This window comes from Micropterus salmoides, unplaced genomic scaffold (assembly GCF_014851395.1).
Source record: "Micropterus salmoides isolate LMB-PRFRI ecotype aquatic unplaced genomic scaffold, ASM1485139v1 Ms_hic_scaffold_3, whole genome shotgun sequence".
NCBI classification, from domain to species: Eukaryota; Metazoa; Chordata; class Actinopteri; order Centrarchiformes; family Centrarchidae; genus Micropterus; species Micropterus salmoides.
In genome coordinates this window covers 36,564,196-36,582,077 of record NW_024042261.1, presented here as the reverse complement: position 1 = coordinate 36,582,077, position 17,882 = coordinate 36,564,196, and the positions used below count along the sequence as shown (strand labels likewise).

At 42.0% G+C, this 17,882-nt stretch overlaps 1 protein-coding gene across 1 annotated transcript in view; it reads left to right on the top strand.

The window, feature by feature from the left end:
• The window catches only part of LOC119883034, a 30,407-nt gene extending 24,358 nt beyond the window's left edge, over window positions 1-6,049 (top strand). Inside the window, exons 8-10 of the mRNA XM_038693500.1 lie at window positions 1,403-1,604; window positions 2,718-3,035; window positions 4,840-6,049. Coding sequence (XP_038549428.1) covers window positions 1,403-1,604; window positions 2,718-3,035; window positions 4,840-4,978 — 659 coding nt within the window. The 3' untranslated portion in view covers window positions 4,979-6,049. The remainder of the gene's footprint in view (window positions 1-1,402; window positions 1,605-2,717; window positions 3,036-4,839) is intronic.
• Window positions 6,050-17,882: the final 11,833 nt, after the last annotated feature.

Here is a 17,882-nt window from a genome sequence, read left to right as displayed (position 1 = left end):
TTATTTATGTTTCTTCACTTTATGGACAATCTGTATGAATTTTGAACATTTTGCAGTTTAGCACAAAAACACAACATAATTACATCAAGAAAACTCAATTTCAGGGTGGTGAAAGATTGTTCAAGAGAAGACCTGTTGCCAACATGTAAGAAGAGGCTCAGATGTTATCACAGATGAATGGCGAGCCTATGGACCTCACAGGCCCTAACAGATGCAGTGGACGATTAAAGACAACCACTTCACAAAATGTAGCCTATTAAAAGACATAATTGAAATGGGAATTGGGTTAGCTAGTGCTAACTGCCTTCACTTTTCCAGCCGTTGCGGAAACAACAGACTTAACGGACACACTGTGACCTACACTGCACATGTTCGCCAGACTGACAACTTACGAAGTAATTTAAATATTTTCCTCCGCTAACTTTCACCGTCACGTACTGCTACTTGCTTTCTCTCATTCAAAATCACTTCAGAATCATTGTGTATGCCGAACACATTACGCACGGCAGGCGACAGTGATGCTGGGGAGAAATGTGTTTCTTGTAAACTGCGTGACCTTACTGTTGCACTTTACATACAGCTGCATTTGAGAAAAGATAACAAAAATGATCATTGCTGTTTCTCACTTCCCCACATTGTGTGAGCCAGCTGTATGTTAGCCGAACAAGCAGCCTGGGCTTGCTGCAAAGCTGCACATGCTCTCTCCCATAACATATAACACGGACCGGCTGCGTGGCCTTCATGCAGTCTGGCTCTGATGTCACAAGCAGAATATTTCCTCCTCGGCCCGCCACTGTCTCTAGAGACAGCAGAGAGACAGGGGGAAACATGCGGCGCCATGCTGGAGTCAGCATGGGAGCATTGCTCCACCGGGGCCATCTGCGCTCTGCCACTTGGGGGGACCACAGCCGTACCGTATCCCCGGTGGGGGGAGGGAGGCGGAGGCAGACACAGTCACCTGGGGGTCCGCATGAGGTGGGGCAGGCACACTCGTGGGCTCATAACCATGCCGCTGAAAACATAGTTATGTACATTATATTGCATCAGCTGTTCTGGAACCAAAAACTCAGTTTCCCATCTCAGGCTCATTCAACTCAGCTCAGGGATAAGCTCAGACTTTTTTAAACCTGCTTTCTGAAACAGGGCCCAGTTGATAGCAGCTGATCTCAAAGCCAGTCAACATCAATTGGCAGCTCAGGTGATTCTCCTTAGTGTTTATTGGCAAATTCCATACAAGGCGCCTTATAAGGTAGAGGTCCCGGAACAGAGTCATACCACCAAACATAACTTACTGCAAAGCAAATAAAAGTTTCTTTGATTAAAGTTGTCCTGACTGAATTAAAACCTCTTGGCTGCTAACACATGTCCTTCTGATCTAATTCTTCTAATGTCTTCTTTTCAGGTTTAGTAGAGGTGATTCCTTGGCCTCTGTCCAGATTTCTGAATGTATCTCGAGGCTGGCTTCCTCAACACGGCCCAGGTGACCTCCACTACTTTGGCCAGATTGCTGCTCTCAATGACTGTGTTTACAGATACATGTACCAGTCCAGATATGTGGCCCTGCAGGACATGGACGAACTCATTCTGCCCCAGACAGTCGACAGGTAGCACTTATTTAATGAGAGTCTTTCGATAAATCGACCTCTGGTAAATGATGCTTGGTTTGCAATAAAGTTATCATGTCTTTTTTAGTTCGCTGACTGATGAAATACAATCTCTGATCTCACACTCATTTATAATGTTTATAAAGCACTAATCGATGCTTCATAGGAGGAGTTAATGATGTTTACAAATGCAACACTTGTGTGTGTGTGTGTGTGTATACAGTATATCTATATATATATAGCTCCTGGTTAATGCAACTGACTTTGGTACAGGTGATCCCACTCTGACCGGGAATCAAACCCACGATCACCTGTAGGTTCGATTCCCTGTCAGGGCGGGGGTATCCAGGCAAGGTCCTTAATGCTAATTGCCAACCTCAGGCATGAGTGAAACCGCAAACACAATACCAGTAAGGTCTGCGTCAGGTGCTAAGGAACCAGGGCAACCTGATGAAACCCATCATCAACACTGATAAAGAAATAACTCCTAGCTCAGTGTTCTAACTCCCACCACACCAGGCAGGACCCCAGGTGCAGACTGTGCAAGGATGCTCCTGAGACAGTACAGCACATAACAGCAGGGTGTAAGATGCAGGCAGGAACAGCGTACATGGAACGCCATAACCAGGTAGCTGACATAGTGTACAGTAACATCTGCCATGAGTATGGGCTGAGCGTTGAGAATGAGCTAAGATCCTGTGGGACTTCAAGATCCAGATTGATAAACTGGTGATGGCTAACCAACCAGACATCGTGTTGATCGACAAACAGCAGAAGAAGGCTGCAGTGATAGATGTGGTAATCCCAAGCGACAGCAACATCAAGAAGAAGGAACACGAGAAACTTGAGAAACACCAAGGGCTGAAAGAGGAGCTAGAAAAGATGTGGAAAGTAAAAGCAACAGTGGTGCCAGCAGTAATTGGAGCACTGGGGGCTGTGACCCCCAAACTGGGAGAGTGGCTATATGTATATATATCTGTGTGTGTGTGTGTGTGCTTCCAACTCCATTATACTGTGTTATTGTGTGTTAAAGCATTTATTTCTGTTAAGCTGCTTGTATCTGGGTAGTGTTTAAAAATTGTAGTAACAGTATATTTTTTCTTTTTTTACCAGTTGGACGGCGCTTTTGCCTCTGCTGGAAAATAAATATGGGGCTGACCTGTGTTACTTATTTGAGAATAACGTGTTCCCCAACACCATGAAGTTGCCTCCTCCCACCTCCCAAACTCTGCCCCAGCAGAGCCCCAGCTGGCAGAATGTGCCCGGGGTGAACATCCTGGCTCACTTGTACCAGGAACCCCCTCTTTACGGTAACACCAAGATCATTGTCAACCCACGAGCTGTGTTCTCCACGGCCGTCCACAAAGTGCTGAGCTCACAGAAAGGCTGCACCTTGGTTGACAGGAATATAGCACGGATGTACCACACAAGGTAAGTGGTTGTTTACTTCCTAATCAGTTCAGATCAGATCAGTTGTGATTGTACTTTTATGTGTTAGGAGAATGTGACACAATTCCTCCACACCATTGGTCCATGTAGCTGCAAATAAAAACAATTAATAAAACAGACTTCTCCTGAAGGAATAAATGTGTTTATCAAACAGACCCAAGAGATGTTTTAGAAAGTGTTTTCAATGGGTGCCACTCTCCTTACATGCTTTTAAGTGAGGACCATACAAATAAAAGTAGAAATGTTAACTGCGGTTTATTATGTATTTTGTTGGATTCACTGAAGTCCCACAGTCTGAGATGGTGAGTTTTGTTGGGGAAATTATCTAAAAAGCAGGTGTAAACATAGTGAAATTGAATTTTCACAACCATGAGAGAGGAAGAGAGGAAAAATGACTTTACATTCATTCTACAGAAATCTGAATGACATCTGGTAGCCGTAGCCCACAAAGATCCAGAGAGCTGCTTTTAAAAGTTTTTTCCATCAAACTTGAATTTGAACTTGACAATTTTTGTATTTGTAAGTAACTACAGCACTGTTCTTTTAATAAGATGTTCATTTAATGCATTCAGCTGCATTTATTCTATTGAAACATCATCTGTGTCAATACCACCTACACCATGAGTTTCTGTAAGAATCACAGCACACATTTTGCTCTGCACTATTTTCTTAGTAAACCTGTACTTCACCTGGGTCTGTGTGACCTGCTGAAGGTGTCTGTACTGGGTCCAAGCTAGTACTGGCTGAGGCTGAATGTGGATCCACTGTGCTTGGACTGGCTGACGATCGCATGAACATAGTTTATAAACACTGTTTCCCATCTGCGTTCATCAAACTTAATTAATAGTTGTAATTTATTGTAATGTTGTTTAGGCACAAAGTCTGGCAAGCAACCAAAACACAGACAGACCAAGAGATGTGCTGCCAAGCTGGGTTAGCAAGACAGACTAGAGAGATGCACTGCAGATGCTTATTAACTTAACATCACTGTTATCTGCTGACATCAGACTTTGAGAGGAGAGAAAACACATTTACCTGACTGCTGTCAGTGAGTTTTTTTCTCTTCTTGTGTCCAGAAGGATAGGCTAGATTCCTCTTTATCCTCTCAAAGTTGTAAACATTAACACTCGCTTCGATCGGAGCTCTTCTTAACATGTGGGGCCCTACACAACGTTCGTAGTGAGCTTATTGGATGGCTCTGATATCGCTCTCTTATTGACATAATGTTAAAAGTTTAATTTAATTGTTTAATTTTTTGTTTACATCTTGTATAATAATCTAGAGTTGAACAATACGACACACCTTATACTATACCCCTTTTAAACAGGACCTGTGTTGGACCTATTCAGATCTACAGAAAGTCACAGGTTAATCCCTGCTTGTCACCATCAGCAGTGGCTTCAGTCAGCAGTGTAGTTTCAATCAATACTAATTCACAGAATTACACAGAATTCCATCATAATGTTGGTAATTGTTTTTTAATTCTACCCCCATCCTACCACCCAGCCTAGAATTCAGCGAGCTGAAGATAAAGATTATACTTAGAAAGAGTAGAAACCTGATTAAAGACATTCAGCAATTTAAATCAATCCAATTTTTTCAGGATCAGTTTTGGATAAACAAAATGGGATTGAAAAATCGCATTGTTAAATTATCAAAGAGTCCCTTCTGTTTCAATGAGGGACATTGAGGTTATTATTAAAAGAAATCTCTCAAATGCAGATTTGAGCACTTGCTTGTAGCTCAGTTTGTATAACAGTTGGATTTCTGCTTTCTGTCTGTGCAGAGCTGCGATACAAACCAAACTGAAACCAGACCAGCTGATTTACGATGACCGACTGCTGAGCTACAGCACCCGCCTCATACAAACTGTCAATACTGTGCTCAAAGAGAGTGGATTTCTACAAGAGAACAGCATGCAGTAGAGTGTGTGTGCCACAAATCTCTTTGACTTTCCAAATTGTTCTGACTTCAGAGGGCGTTCACTTGAATTTCCCAGTTAGGGAAAACAAATTTCCAATTATTCCAACACAACATGAATGCACAATTTCTACCACCCATGTGTAAACATTGTACTTGATGGCAGCATAAAATTAAACAATACGGGGAGTCATAACATTAGCATAAAGACTGAAACTAAAAGGTGGATTACAATCTCAAATGCCATCTTCTTTTGTGATGAACTTCGAACTAGATTCAACAGCGACCTCATAGTCCTCCATTGGTCCATTGTGAGATTATACACAATGGGCTCCCTGGTCTACAGGCCAAAGCTGGACCCTTCTGCTGTGAGGCTGTACTCAGGCACCGTGGTGCTTTGAGCTAAATGCTAATGCATGCTAAAATGTTCACTAAGACAATGCTACATGTGTATGTTAATCAGGTATAATGTTTACCATGTTCACCATGCTGACAATAGAGGGCATTTCTTCAAACTTGGCGCAAACATCCACAATGAACTGAACTTGTCAAAGGTTAAGGTCCTCAAACAGGTTTTTTCTATTCTAGTTGCAGGTATTTCAACCCTTTATTACACAATAGAAATTATGGAACTAACTTTAAAATTGCACCAACTTATTAAAAGTATATGAATTAAATATAAATGACAATCAGTTGCATTGGTCTGTAGTATGTTAGTAATAATTTGTCAAGTAAGAGTAATGTCAGACTATTTTACTGAATCTTGTATTTATTTGTGCTCGCAAGGGAATATCAATCAAACTGGTGTTGGGTTGTTTTGATAGAACATCTCTTCTTTTTTATTTTCTTAAATGTTTTTTTTATTGTGCACTCAGGGGGAATATTAATCAAATAGGTGTTGGTTTATTCTATTTATACAATCAGACAACACTTTCAATATCTTATTCATATCAGTCAGTATATGAAACAGGGCAAGATGTACAAGGTGAACTTCACAGAAGAATATAATATAAATGGTGTGCAAATTCCATCTGTTAAAAACACTCAACACGTGGTGCAAGCAAAAAATAAAAAACTTTGTTCTGAGTTTTGTGGCTTTTATTTTGATAGACCAGATTCTTACCATAATGGCATTTTTTCAAGTGTATCATAACGAATTGCAACTCCTTATGAGCTTGACATTTTGGTAACATATTTTTGCACCTGACTGCTGTTCGATTGGAATTCGTACAGATATTATTACCTAATATTAACATGACTACCTCCAAACAAGAATGCATATCTCTATTATTATGATTAAAGGATGTGGAGTTGGAGGATCTAGCTGTGACCACTAAAGAGCAATTACATAATCATTTTATCAATATTTCTCTCTTTTTTTTGATTGCTTCAGTTTGTTACGTTAGATTTATTTTTTAAATATTGGTGTCTGAGATGTCAGTGTGGTGTCTTACTGTGTTATTTTAATTTATTGATGTAAAGTTCATTATATCAACAAAAATTGTAAAGATACAAATAATCAGATACGTCTTACATTGCCAGAAGCTCAAATTCAGTTCTTTATTTTTTAAGTGTTCTGCTGAGGTGCAGTTGTGTTTCAGTTCAACAGTAAATCGATTGAAGCAGGGTTTAGATCCAGTCCACTTTAATTTTTGGTGTGGAACTTTCCAAGTATGATGAGGAGCTGCACAATATAGCCTTACCTTATTATTTACCTTACCACTTTGTAAGGACCATGAAGTACAACATAAAATATGAAATCAAATACATACATTGATACACTCTTTCCCGTTTTTCTGTTAATAAAATGTTCAAATTTTTCCAAAATACATTTGTATGTTCACAGTGGTAAAATATAAAATTTAATTTATCTTTTCAACTAGCAAAAATCAATGTATAATCAATGTTAAGTTTAAATATTTGCCACTGAAAATTTGAACAAATATCTTAAAGAATACTTCCTACTACCTTATTATTAATACAGTATTTGTAAAGAATAGTACACGCCCTTTTCCACTTTTAATCACTCACAACAGAAAACCAAATGAATTTTGCTGCAGAAAGTATGTTATAGTCCAAAACATTACTTATGTGTGTGTTTTCTTACTGCGTTACCACTGACTTGACATGTGCTGCCTTGAGGTAGTTCCTCTTTGTGACCACTGCAGGGCAGTAAACACTAAATTATTTTCCAGCTCTACCATCATCAAAGCAGACATGATGTGATCTCCTCACCCTGTTAATCCTCAAATATAAAACACACAAATACAAGAATAGAAGGTTTTTTTCTGACATACTGTGTCTCAGCCAACAGAGCTGGATGTGTTCTTCATACAAAACAAACCACAAAAAAAAAAGAATATAAGAAGCCTTCTGCTGGAAAGAAAAAGTTTTGGTCAAGCCACAGCACCCCATCAACATGGAAAGCCTGGCCGAGCAGGAGGAGAAGTATCACCTTGTATCAATACCAATATCAATCAATATCAGTTTTTTTTATATAGCACACTTAAAACAACCAAGGTTGGCCTCACACAGCAATAAAACATTATAATATACAGTATACAATATATAGTGATATTAAAATTGCCAGGAATGATAACAGACTTAACTCGAAGAAAGTGCCAAAGAAAAGAGATGTGTTTTTAACAGTGATTTAAAACGTTTGAGAGTTGGGGCCGTTCTGATATGGACTGGCAGGTTGTTCCACAGGTTAGGGGCAGCTACACTAAAGGTTCGATCGCCTCTGGTTTTAAATCTGCTTCTGGAGACTGGCGGATCTCAGCACTCTAGCTGCAGTATGAGTGTGTATGGTGAACTGGTGAGCTTTGAAAAACTACAGATATTTCTGCACATACAGATTGCATAGTTTGTAGAAGATTTAGGCCTCACGTATGAGGATTGTGGACAAAGACCTTCCATCTTCAAGCTGTAAACAATGTGTAGGTAGGAATATAGTTTCCAGTCTCGTCCAATTGTAAAACATATGTTTAATAGTAAAGGAAAGGTACTATCTTTAGTACAGCGAGGGCTGCTGTTACTAGATGTTATCAGACCGCTGACGTAACTGCTGACGTAGTCTGTACTCGTCTGTAGTCACCTGTCCGAAGCTCCGTCTTAAACCGGACTCTTATCCAGTTTTAATCCACACTTTTACTTTACATTTTTTACATCCTTTTTATTTAACTTAAGTTTTTAACTTAAGTTTTATGTGGGTTAAGGATTTTAGTCATCCGACATGGATTTTAAGCTAGATGACCGTAAAAACGCCATCAACGCTACAGACCACAACAAAGCTCCGGTGGCTATGCTAGCCGAGATAACTCTGCCCCATGAGGACTTTACACTCCTTAAGAAAGCGAACAAGAAGATTGCTGACCTTATGGAAGACATCCGACGACTTTCAGAGGAACTCAAAGAGAAAGATTCCCTGCTGACTGGCTTTATGGATGTAGCTTCAGTACAAGCCAAACAGATTGTTTCTCTTAGCGCAACCGCTAACATCCAGGACACTGTGCTATGGGACCCCTCTACCCTTCCCAGGCTTTCCTTTTGCTTGACTCTGAAGCATCAGTCAACCTGGGCTGAAGTGGTGGTCCGTGGCTGCAAGAGAGGCTCGGACGGGGCTGCCTCTCCTCCGCACATCGGCCTTTCCAACCGCTATGCAGCCCTGTCTGACGACACTCCAGTCCATCCAGCGGATTGAGGACTTCTATTCCTGTCATCATCACGCATAGACCAGTAAACCGAAATGTGCACATCCCACACAGAAATAATAGAAATCTCTTAAGGATTAGGACAACTGCACCAACTCCAGCACCCAGAACAAACTCATTTAAAATGGCTCTCTTCAATGTGAGATCACTTTCAAGTAAATGATTTTATCTTGTCTGCAAATCTAGATTTTATGTTTTTAACTGAATCCTGGCTGCAAATGAATGACTATAGCCAGCAAGCTGAACTGTGTCCGCCTCAATATGATTGTTTTAGTCAACCGAGGGTCAGTGGTCGTGGTGGTGGGCTAGTGAGCGTGTATAGGAAAAATTTAAAATGTCATCAAGTACGCTGTGATGAATTTAACTCCTTTGAAGTTCTCACTCTTAATGTTGGAGGGCTGCAACCTATCATATTTGTTATAATTTATCGCCCCCCAAAACCGCCTGGAGGATTTTTATCAGAACTTTCTGAATTTTTATCTACTCTGGTTTTAAATTATGACTTATGAATTGTTCTTTGTGGCGATTTTAATATTCATGTTGATGACCCCACCAATATTAATGCAAGTGACTTTTTAAATATGGCCACTTCTTTTAACTTCAAACAACATGTCAAAGGGCAAACACATAACCGTGGTCATACACTGGACTTGGTTTTTACCCTTCCTCGGTGGAATTAGTGGACATGACCATATCTGACCACAGATGTATTGTGTGTAGCTGCGATTCTCCTGTTACTCATGCCGCCTCACCAAGCTCCATGGGTTCTCGCTTCTTTAATGAACAAAGTGTTTCAAAGTTTTGCGCATTCTTTCAGAGCCAAAAAACCTGTCTGATTCCAACACCAACAATCTGGTCGATCATTTCAATCATATCTGCTTGTCGTCACTAAATATTACTGCTCCTCTAAAGGTTAGACCTACGTCTAAAGCTAGTAAGCAACCCTGGATAAATGACAGCATTCGCAGCCTAAAAAGGGAATGCAGGAAAGCAGAGCGCAGATGGAAAAAATCCAGTCTCCAAGTCCATTACCTCAGTCTGAAGGATTTATTAATTAACTACAATAACATGGTTAAGGATGCGAGAACACACAATTTTTCTGAACTCATTACTACACATAAACACAATCCCAGGTTTCTGTTTAAGACTGTGGATCAGCTGGTAAACCCAACCCCTCCTTGTGCCTCAGCTGGAAGTAATGATGACTGTGAATTGTTTTTATCTTACCAATAAGGTGGTGTCAATCAGAGCCTCTATTACCCCCACGGCCTCTTACTCAGAGGTCCCTCACCAGCAACAAGAGAGTTTTATCCCATCGACTTGTCTGAGCTTTTAAAAACAGTATCACAAATGAGAGTGTCCTCCAGCCCACTTGATGTAATACCTACAAAGTTTTTACTGAAAGTAATGGATTCTGTCGGGCCCCATTTGATCTCTGTTTTCAACAGCTCCCTATCTACTGGTTGTGTCCCTAATTATTTTAAAACGGCTTGTGTGAACCCACTTTTAAAGAAACCTGGTTTAGATCCCTCCCTCCATCAAAAGTTTAGACCAATTTCAAAACTGCCTTTTATTGCAAAGATTGTAGAAAGAATTGTGTCCAAACAGCTGCTCACTGTACTGGAAAATACCAACTTATTTGAAAAGTTTCAGTCTGGTTTCAGGAAGTACCACAGCACTGAGACTGCCCTGCTTAAAGTCACCAATGACCTTTTAATGTCTGCTGATGAAGGCATGTGCTCAGTCCTGGTACTCCTGGACCTTAGCGCTGCTTTTGACACCATTGATCACAACATCATGTTAGACAGACTGAGGCACTGGGTGGGGATCTCTGGTACTGCTCTAGAATGGTTTTCATCCTACGTGTCAAATAGGAAGTTCTGCGTGTCTGTAAACAACTATGTCTCTTCGTTCTGTCCAGTTAAATATGGTGTGCCTCAGGGGTCGGTCATAGGACCCATTTTGTTTTCCTTGTATCTGCTTCCCCTTGGACATATTATCCATAAACATGGTATTTCTTTTCATATTTATGCTGATGACACACAATTGTACTTGCCCGTCAGATCCTCAGACCCTGGAATGCTGAGTTCACTTATCGACTGCCTTTGTGAAGTTAAAAAATAATCAAATAATTTCCTCCAGCTGAACTCAGACAAAACAGAAATCCTGGTCATTGGGTCCCAGCAGATGGCAAATCAAATACTGCCATCTGCTGGTTCCCTAGTAAATCAAATTAAGCCTGTTGTAAAGAACCTTGGTGTCTGGCTTGATAGTAATTTTAATTTCAAGCAGCACACCAAAAAGCTTGTTCAATCATGTTTTTATCAACTTAGAAATATAGCAAAAATTCGATCTATGTTAACTTTTAAGGACACCAAAACCATTTTACACGCCTTCATCTCATCACGCCTGGATTATTGCAACAGCCTTTTCACCTGTTTAACCCAAAAATCTACTGATCGACTCCAGACTGTCCAGAACTCAGCTGCCAGGCTTTTCACCAGAACAAAGAAATATGACCACATTACTCCTATTTTAGCTTCATTACACTGGCTCCCAGTATGTTTTCGAATTGACTTTAAAATTTTATTGATCACTTAAAGCTCTTCATGGCCTCTCGCCTTGTTATATTTCTGACCTTTTAGTCCCATACACACCAGCACGTACCTTGAGATCCTCGGGCAGAGGTCTGCTGTCTGTTCCAGAGTCTCGACTGAAAACTAAAGGGGACAGAGCGTTTGCTGTCAGGGCCCCGAGGCTCTGGAACAGCCTGCCCGAGGAAATCAGGTCGGCTGAGTCAGTGATCTCTTTTAAGTCCCTTCTTAAAACACACTTTTATAGGAGAGCCTTTCCCGATCTTATTTGATTTTATTTTATCCCTTTTATGTTATTCTATTTTACTTATTTTATATTTATCTTAAACGTGTATTTTAGTCTTTCAATGTTTTCTTGCTTTTATCTTGTATTGTTTCTGTATTATTGTTTTTTGGGTATTATTGTCTTTACACTTGTTAAAGCACTTTGTAACTTGTTTGTGAAAAGTGCTCTACAAATAAATAAATAGATTATTATTATTATTATATTATTTCAGTTGTATTAGTAGAACAATAAAGCCTTAAATTGAAAAGATATTTGCCTGATTTTCTAAATGTTGGCATCCACCCAGCTCTGTGACTATGACAAGCGCCCAACCAGCGCCACAGGACAGCGCTAACTGCGCGCACAGCCTGGATGACAGCTCATTTCAGTTAATGAAGCAAAATGCAGATTACAGACTGGTTAAGTTATAAAATGTATGAATGGAAAATGTAGCGAAAATAAGAGTAGGTCTACATTAGACGTACCCACCCCTGCTGCAGACATCATCACTGCTGCCTTCAGCTAGAAGCAACAGCAGCACAAAAGAAGTTGCACCGGCCTTGACAACTTTTTTTTTTCTCCCTCAACATTTCTATACATTTTGTCTGCAACTGATGTGGAGTGTATGAGTGATTGACTGGTCTCTTAGTAAACCACCTTCTATATGAGCCATCCCCGAAATTGCCTGAGCCAGGAAGGCAATGCCAAATAAAACTTTACATTAGGAAAGAGGGGGGGACAAAACTTAGATTTTGACATTTTTGTTCAAAATGGTACCAGACCTTCTAGATTTCAACATGCATAGAACCGACTAACTTACATTTTTACACCCTAAGGAGCTGCCTGAGGATTCTCTGCATTCATAGGTGTTATCTGAACTATTTTCAACTTTCCAGAGATAAAACAAAACATTTAAAATATTAAAACTAATAATTGTGGTTGTAAAATTACAGCGATCATTAATCCAGTTTACAATGTTTGGCCTTAAACAAGCCCAAATTCACTTTCCACGGTGTTGATGCTTGCAAAAAGAGCTTCACGAAAAACACTGTATGGCTGATAATGATGATGATTGGAGCTTGATTGTTTCGAAGCATGTGCTGGCTGTAGGCATGCTGCCACGTCCAACTTCGACGATGAGTTTGTGTGGAAAAACTTCCCATCCGTGCCAGAACTTCAGCAGCTGTAGGAGATCTTCTGAGGATGCTTAATTAATAAACTTTATTACAACTTCATTAGTTTGTAACGGTGGATTTGGCACATGTAGCAAAACAAACTGTTAACTTGACCATCTTGACAGACTTTCCTTTTTCAAAACTGTGCAGAATGTGTTGGCAGGGCAGCAAAAGCAATTACTGCTATGTCTTAGGCAGATATCTTTTGAAAAATGTGATTTAAATGCATTAAATCTGCCACCTTTTACAAGACAGAAGCCAAACTTGGGGTTACATGTGTAACTAACACTTTCAGCTAAAATGTCTATGGTGTATGTATGAGGATTTTTGTATATGAGCGTATAACATTTCGGTAGTGTTTGAGAATATTTCAGCTGTAATTGTGAAAAGTCTGTCAAAGTTATTTCTGTTGACATTTTAAATTTCAATAGATTATATATGAGAGTTGAAACACTAAATCAGTGTGAGAGGTTTTCAATTAAGAGTGTTTTAGTTGGTTAACTGAGAGAGTCTTATAATGTATACCATGTGAGAAATGACGTATGTATAAGTACAAGCCAAATTACAAACATAACAACAGTTATCGATTACAGTATCATGCACTACTTCGAAAGTACGAAACTTACTCCCAGGCTTTTCCAACCTAGGTCACAGTCTCCTCATCACTCCCTGTGTGAAATGAGAAAGGGTAAAGATGCCTCCAGAAGGCTGTTTACTTTATGCCAGGGTTTCCATCGTGTGCAGAATACGCTATTGAGTTGCAAACCCTGGCCTTTTTCTAACCTGTGGGATGTCTCCCGCTTCTCGCTGACTCACTCAGTACTGCATTCTGTCTCAGTGATTGTCTTCTGTGAGTGTGCGGGGCTCTGTCGTGACCTCGTCTGCACCTGCACAGCTGCAAAGCCCTCCATCCGGTCTCCAGCTTTTTACGCCTGGGTCGGTTCTCTGCCTTCCCATGTTGTCATTGGTGACAGGTTTTGGGGGATTATATGGCTTATGTCGGCTCTGGGCAGGTGGGTCCTTGCTTGGTGGTACCGGATGGGCCACATTAGCTGTGGCTAATGACTTCTAGCAACCGGATTGCTTGCTGCTGGCCGATACTAATCTCATTGTTGTAATTGTTTTAATATCAGTTGTTACTTTTATTTGATCTCTTTTTATAGTATTTAGAGCCCCGGAGAACTCATTTTTCAAGACCTTGGGGTACTTGAACCCTCATGGTGGGAATTCCAATGTTCTGCAGTGATTGGGGATGTGCGTGGCCAGGGGGCTCAATAGCGCAATAAAACAAACACTATGTTTTGGAAAAGGTTTCTTTGATCTTCATGAGATGTGGTGGGATTATTGCTCTTATTAAGTCCACATTTCTAATTTCTTTGAGATTTTTGTTAACAGGAAGTGAGGCATTTTGTGCTTCCTGTGTCATTTTCAATTTTTTAAACAGTTATTTGAGGCCTTTAGGATGCTCAAAGAGCCACAAAACTTTGCAGCCATACTCCAACTGGTAATGTTTCAATTTTTTGTTATTTTTAAGATTGAGGGTGGCACATTGGCTCTATAGCGCCCCCTAAAGCCTTTGAAGCTGTCACATGGCTAGGGATAATCAAACGCTCACAAAACATGGCACGCTCCTCAGAGGATTGTTTTGTCTTGGCTGATATGGTTTGGGGGCGTGGTTGTGTAAAATTGGCTCAATAGCACCCCCTACACAATTTCAACAAAGCAGCCCCTGCAATACATTTTACCTAGCTGTATGAAATGTGAAAGACCGATGTATCATCTCTAGACTTAATAATAAGTCTCTTGGAGTTATACCCTAAACTCAACAGGAAGTCAGCCATTTTGAATTATTTACAAAATTTTACCCCATTTACACTGTCTTTAAGTACTTTAACAAACTGCTCCTAGAACTTTAACCCGATCAACTCTTTAAATGCAGGCAGCGCAATCTTAAGAGCCTTGTGATGTTAAATTGCGAAGCTATTTTTGATTGATCAAACGGCATGGGCGCGGCGTTGAATTGATGTCCGCCATGAAAAAGAAAGTAGCATGTAAATGCAGGACGACATAGTCAGATCTGTCCCAAAATTCACAAGTAAACCTTTTAGAGACTTGCATGTCAATATCCAGTCATAATGATAGTGCCACTTACTGGCATCTGGAAAGGAAACGTTAAAATGTATTACTTATGTCAAAAATGTCCATAGTGAGGCATTTATGCCATAGCAGGTTGAGCACATCCATCTCAAAGTTCTTGTCAAATGCTCTTGCCTTGGTGAGTAATTATTCGCAATTAAACAGGAAGCTGGAGAGTTATACCCTAAACCCAACCGGACGTCAGCCACTTTGAACTGAATAACTAACTGACATCTCAACCAAACTTTGAGATATTTTTGGCACGTCACCGGTGTGATTTTTGCATTGATAACTCCAGAGCCATGTCAGCTGGAGTGCAGTGCAAGAGTCCCAGCTGTCGCTACACCCGAGACACGCATGGGGGCCGCTTGCAGCTTTAAGTAAATGTTTTTTTGGTTCGTTTTTAATTCTCTCTCTCGCCTATATAATGCACTTTGACTGAGATGTGTATTGTTTTAATCTTGATTTTATTATGTATTGCAATTATCTAGCTTCACAAAGGTCACTTTGAATGACTGTAGTACTTGGAAGGTGCTATATAAATAAAATTGCCTTGCCGACCCACGTCGCTCAGAGCAGATGACTAGTAATCTATGGGTCGGAAAAAGCTGTATCTTGAAATCTTGTTACTCCTTTTATGGAAGTTGTTGAACAAATGCTGTCTGTGCCTGTCCCCACACTGTGTGAGGAAGCTGCCGTTAGCCATGTGGCTAATCTGCAGCTTGAGCTCAGAGCAACAAGCAGTACACTCTCTGTTCACAGTCAGAGGTCCCTTCACACACCCCTCCTCACAGAAACTGTATGAGCCCACAAGAGTGGACATTACGCTTCTTGAGGACAGAATACATACACACCCTGTACAGATTCTTCTAAAAAATGTGCAATGTGCAGAAGCTTGTGCATAATCACGGCATCACTGACAGGGTCCTTCTGCATGTCCAGGTCCCTTTGGTTCACAGAGGGCAGGCTGTGTCTCATGAGCCCTTGAAGCAGACATTACGCTTCGTGTGGACAGGATGTGTGCAACACTAAGGTCATGCAGTTTACAATCTGACGTTACATCTACTGTGGGGGGCACGATTGGCCAGACCCACAGGGGCTGGCTGAAAGGTGGCACCTGAAGGGTCTAGGTCTCTCCCGTGAGGCAGTGTGCACCATCCAGGGGTCGAGAGTTGCCTCTATTCAGTCCTCTTACTCCTCCAAATGGTCGGTCATCCAACACTGGTGTATTGGACCCAGTGGCCTGTCCGCTGCCGGGGGTGCTTTTGTTCCTCCAGCTGCTCATGGACAGAGGTCTGGCGTTCAGTATGATTAAAACCTACACTGTTGCTATCTCGTCCTGTCATGAATGGCTTGGTGATAGGATGGTGTTCACTCACCCGCTAGTGAAGCATTTCCTGAAAGGGGTGTGGAGGCACAGGCGGTCGGCTGCTCCACAGTGGGATTTGGCGCTGGTTTTATATGCGCTACCTAAGCCCCTTTTTGAGTCTTTGGAGACAGCGGACCTGGAGTTCCTTGCGGTCAAGGTCGCCTTACTCGTGGCTCTGACCTCGGCCAAGAGGGTCAGCTATCTGGCTTCCCCCTCCGTGGCTCTGTCATGTCTCAGGATCCAGGGTGACAGCAGCTCGGCTGTCCTGCGCCCCAATCCTGCAGGTTGGCACCGATGATCTTTTCTTCAGTCCTGACTGTCCATTGTAGTCTGTCCCTGTCCTTTTTGATGGCAGACAGTGATGGAGGTGCAGAGGACAGACTGGAGGATGGCTGTATAAAAGTGGATCAGCAGCTCCTTAGGCACGTTGAGCTTCCTGGGCTGGCACAGGAATTACATACTCTGCTGGGCCTTCTTATTGATGGTGTACTTGTTGGGCTCCCACTTTAGGTCCTGGGATATAGTGGATCCCAGAAACTTGAAGGATTCCACAGCAGACACAGGGCTGTTGAGTATGGTGATGGGGGGCAGAGTGGGGGGGCTCTTCCTGAAGTCCATGATCATCTCCACTGTTTTGAGCATGTTAAGCTCCAGGTTGTTCTGGACAGCACCAGAGAGCCAGCTGATCAACCTCCCGTCTGTAGGCCGACTCATCACCGTCCCGGATGAGGCAGACGACTGTTGTGTCATCAGCGAACTTCAGGAGTTTGACAGATGGGTCTCCTGAGGTGCAGTTGTTGGTGAGGGAGAAGAGCAGTGGGGAGAGCACGCACCCCTGGGGGCGCCACTGCTAATAGTCCGCGTGCTGGATGTGATGTTCCCCAGCCTCACCTCCTGACTCCTGTCAGTCAAGAAGTTTGTGATCCACTGACAGGTGGAGGCTGGCACCGCGAGTTGGGTGCGTTTGGTACCGAGGATGTCCGGGATAAGCTGATGTCCATGAACAGGATCCTTGCATATGTCCCTGGAGAGTCGAGGTGTTGGAGGATGTAATGCAGTCCCAAGCTGACTGCATCATCCACTGACCTGTTAGCTCTGTAGGCAAATTGCAGGGGTCCAGGAAGGGGCCTGTAATGTCCTTCAAGTGGGCCTACACCAGTCTTTCAAAGGACTTCATGAATACAGATGTCAGGGCGACGGGCCTGTAGTCATTTATTTTTTTGGCGACTGGGATGATTGTGGAGCGTTTGAAGCAGGTGGTAACTTCACACAGCTCCAGTGATCTGCTGAAAATCTGTGTAAAGATGGGGGCCAGCTGGCCTGCACAGATTTTGCAAGTGCAGGTGAGGGGTTGGAGAGTGGGGAGGTGGTGAGTGTGGCAGTCGGGGAAGGTGACTGTTTGAACATGGTGTTGGAGCGGGGGAGAGGTGTGACTGTGGGCTTCTCAAACCTACAATAGAAACCATTCAGCTCGTCAGCCAGTCGTTGAGTACCAGCAGAGTTGGGGGATGGTCTCCTGTAGTTAGTATGTGCAGGCCTCTCCACACTGACTCAGGGTGGCTGTGAAGCTCTTTCCTAGCTTTTCAGTGTATCTCCTCTTTGCTGCTTTGACCTCTTTAGTCAGCGTGTTCCTGGCCTGGTTGTATAGGACTCTGTT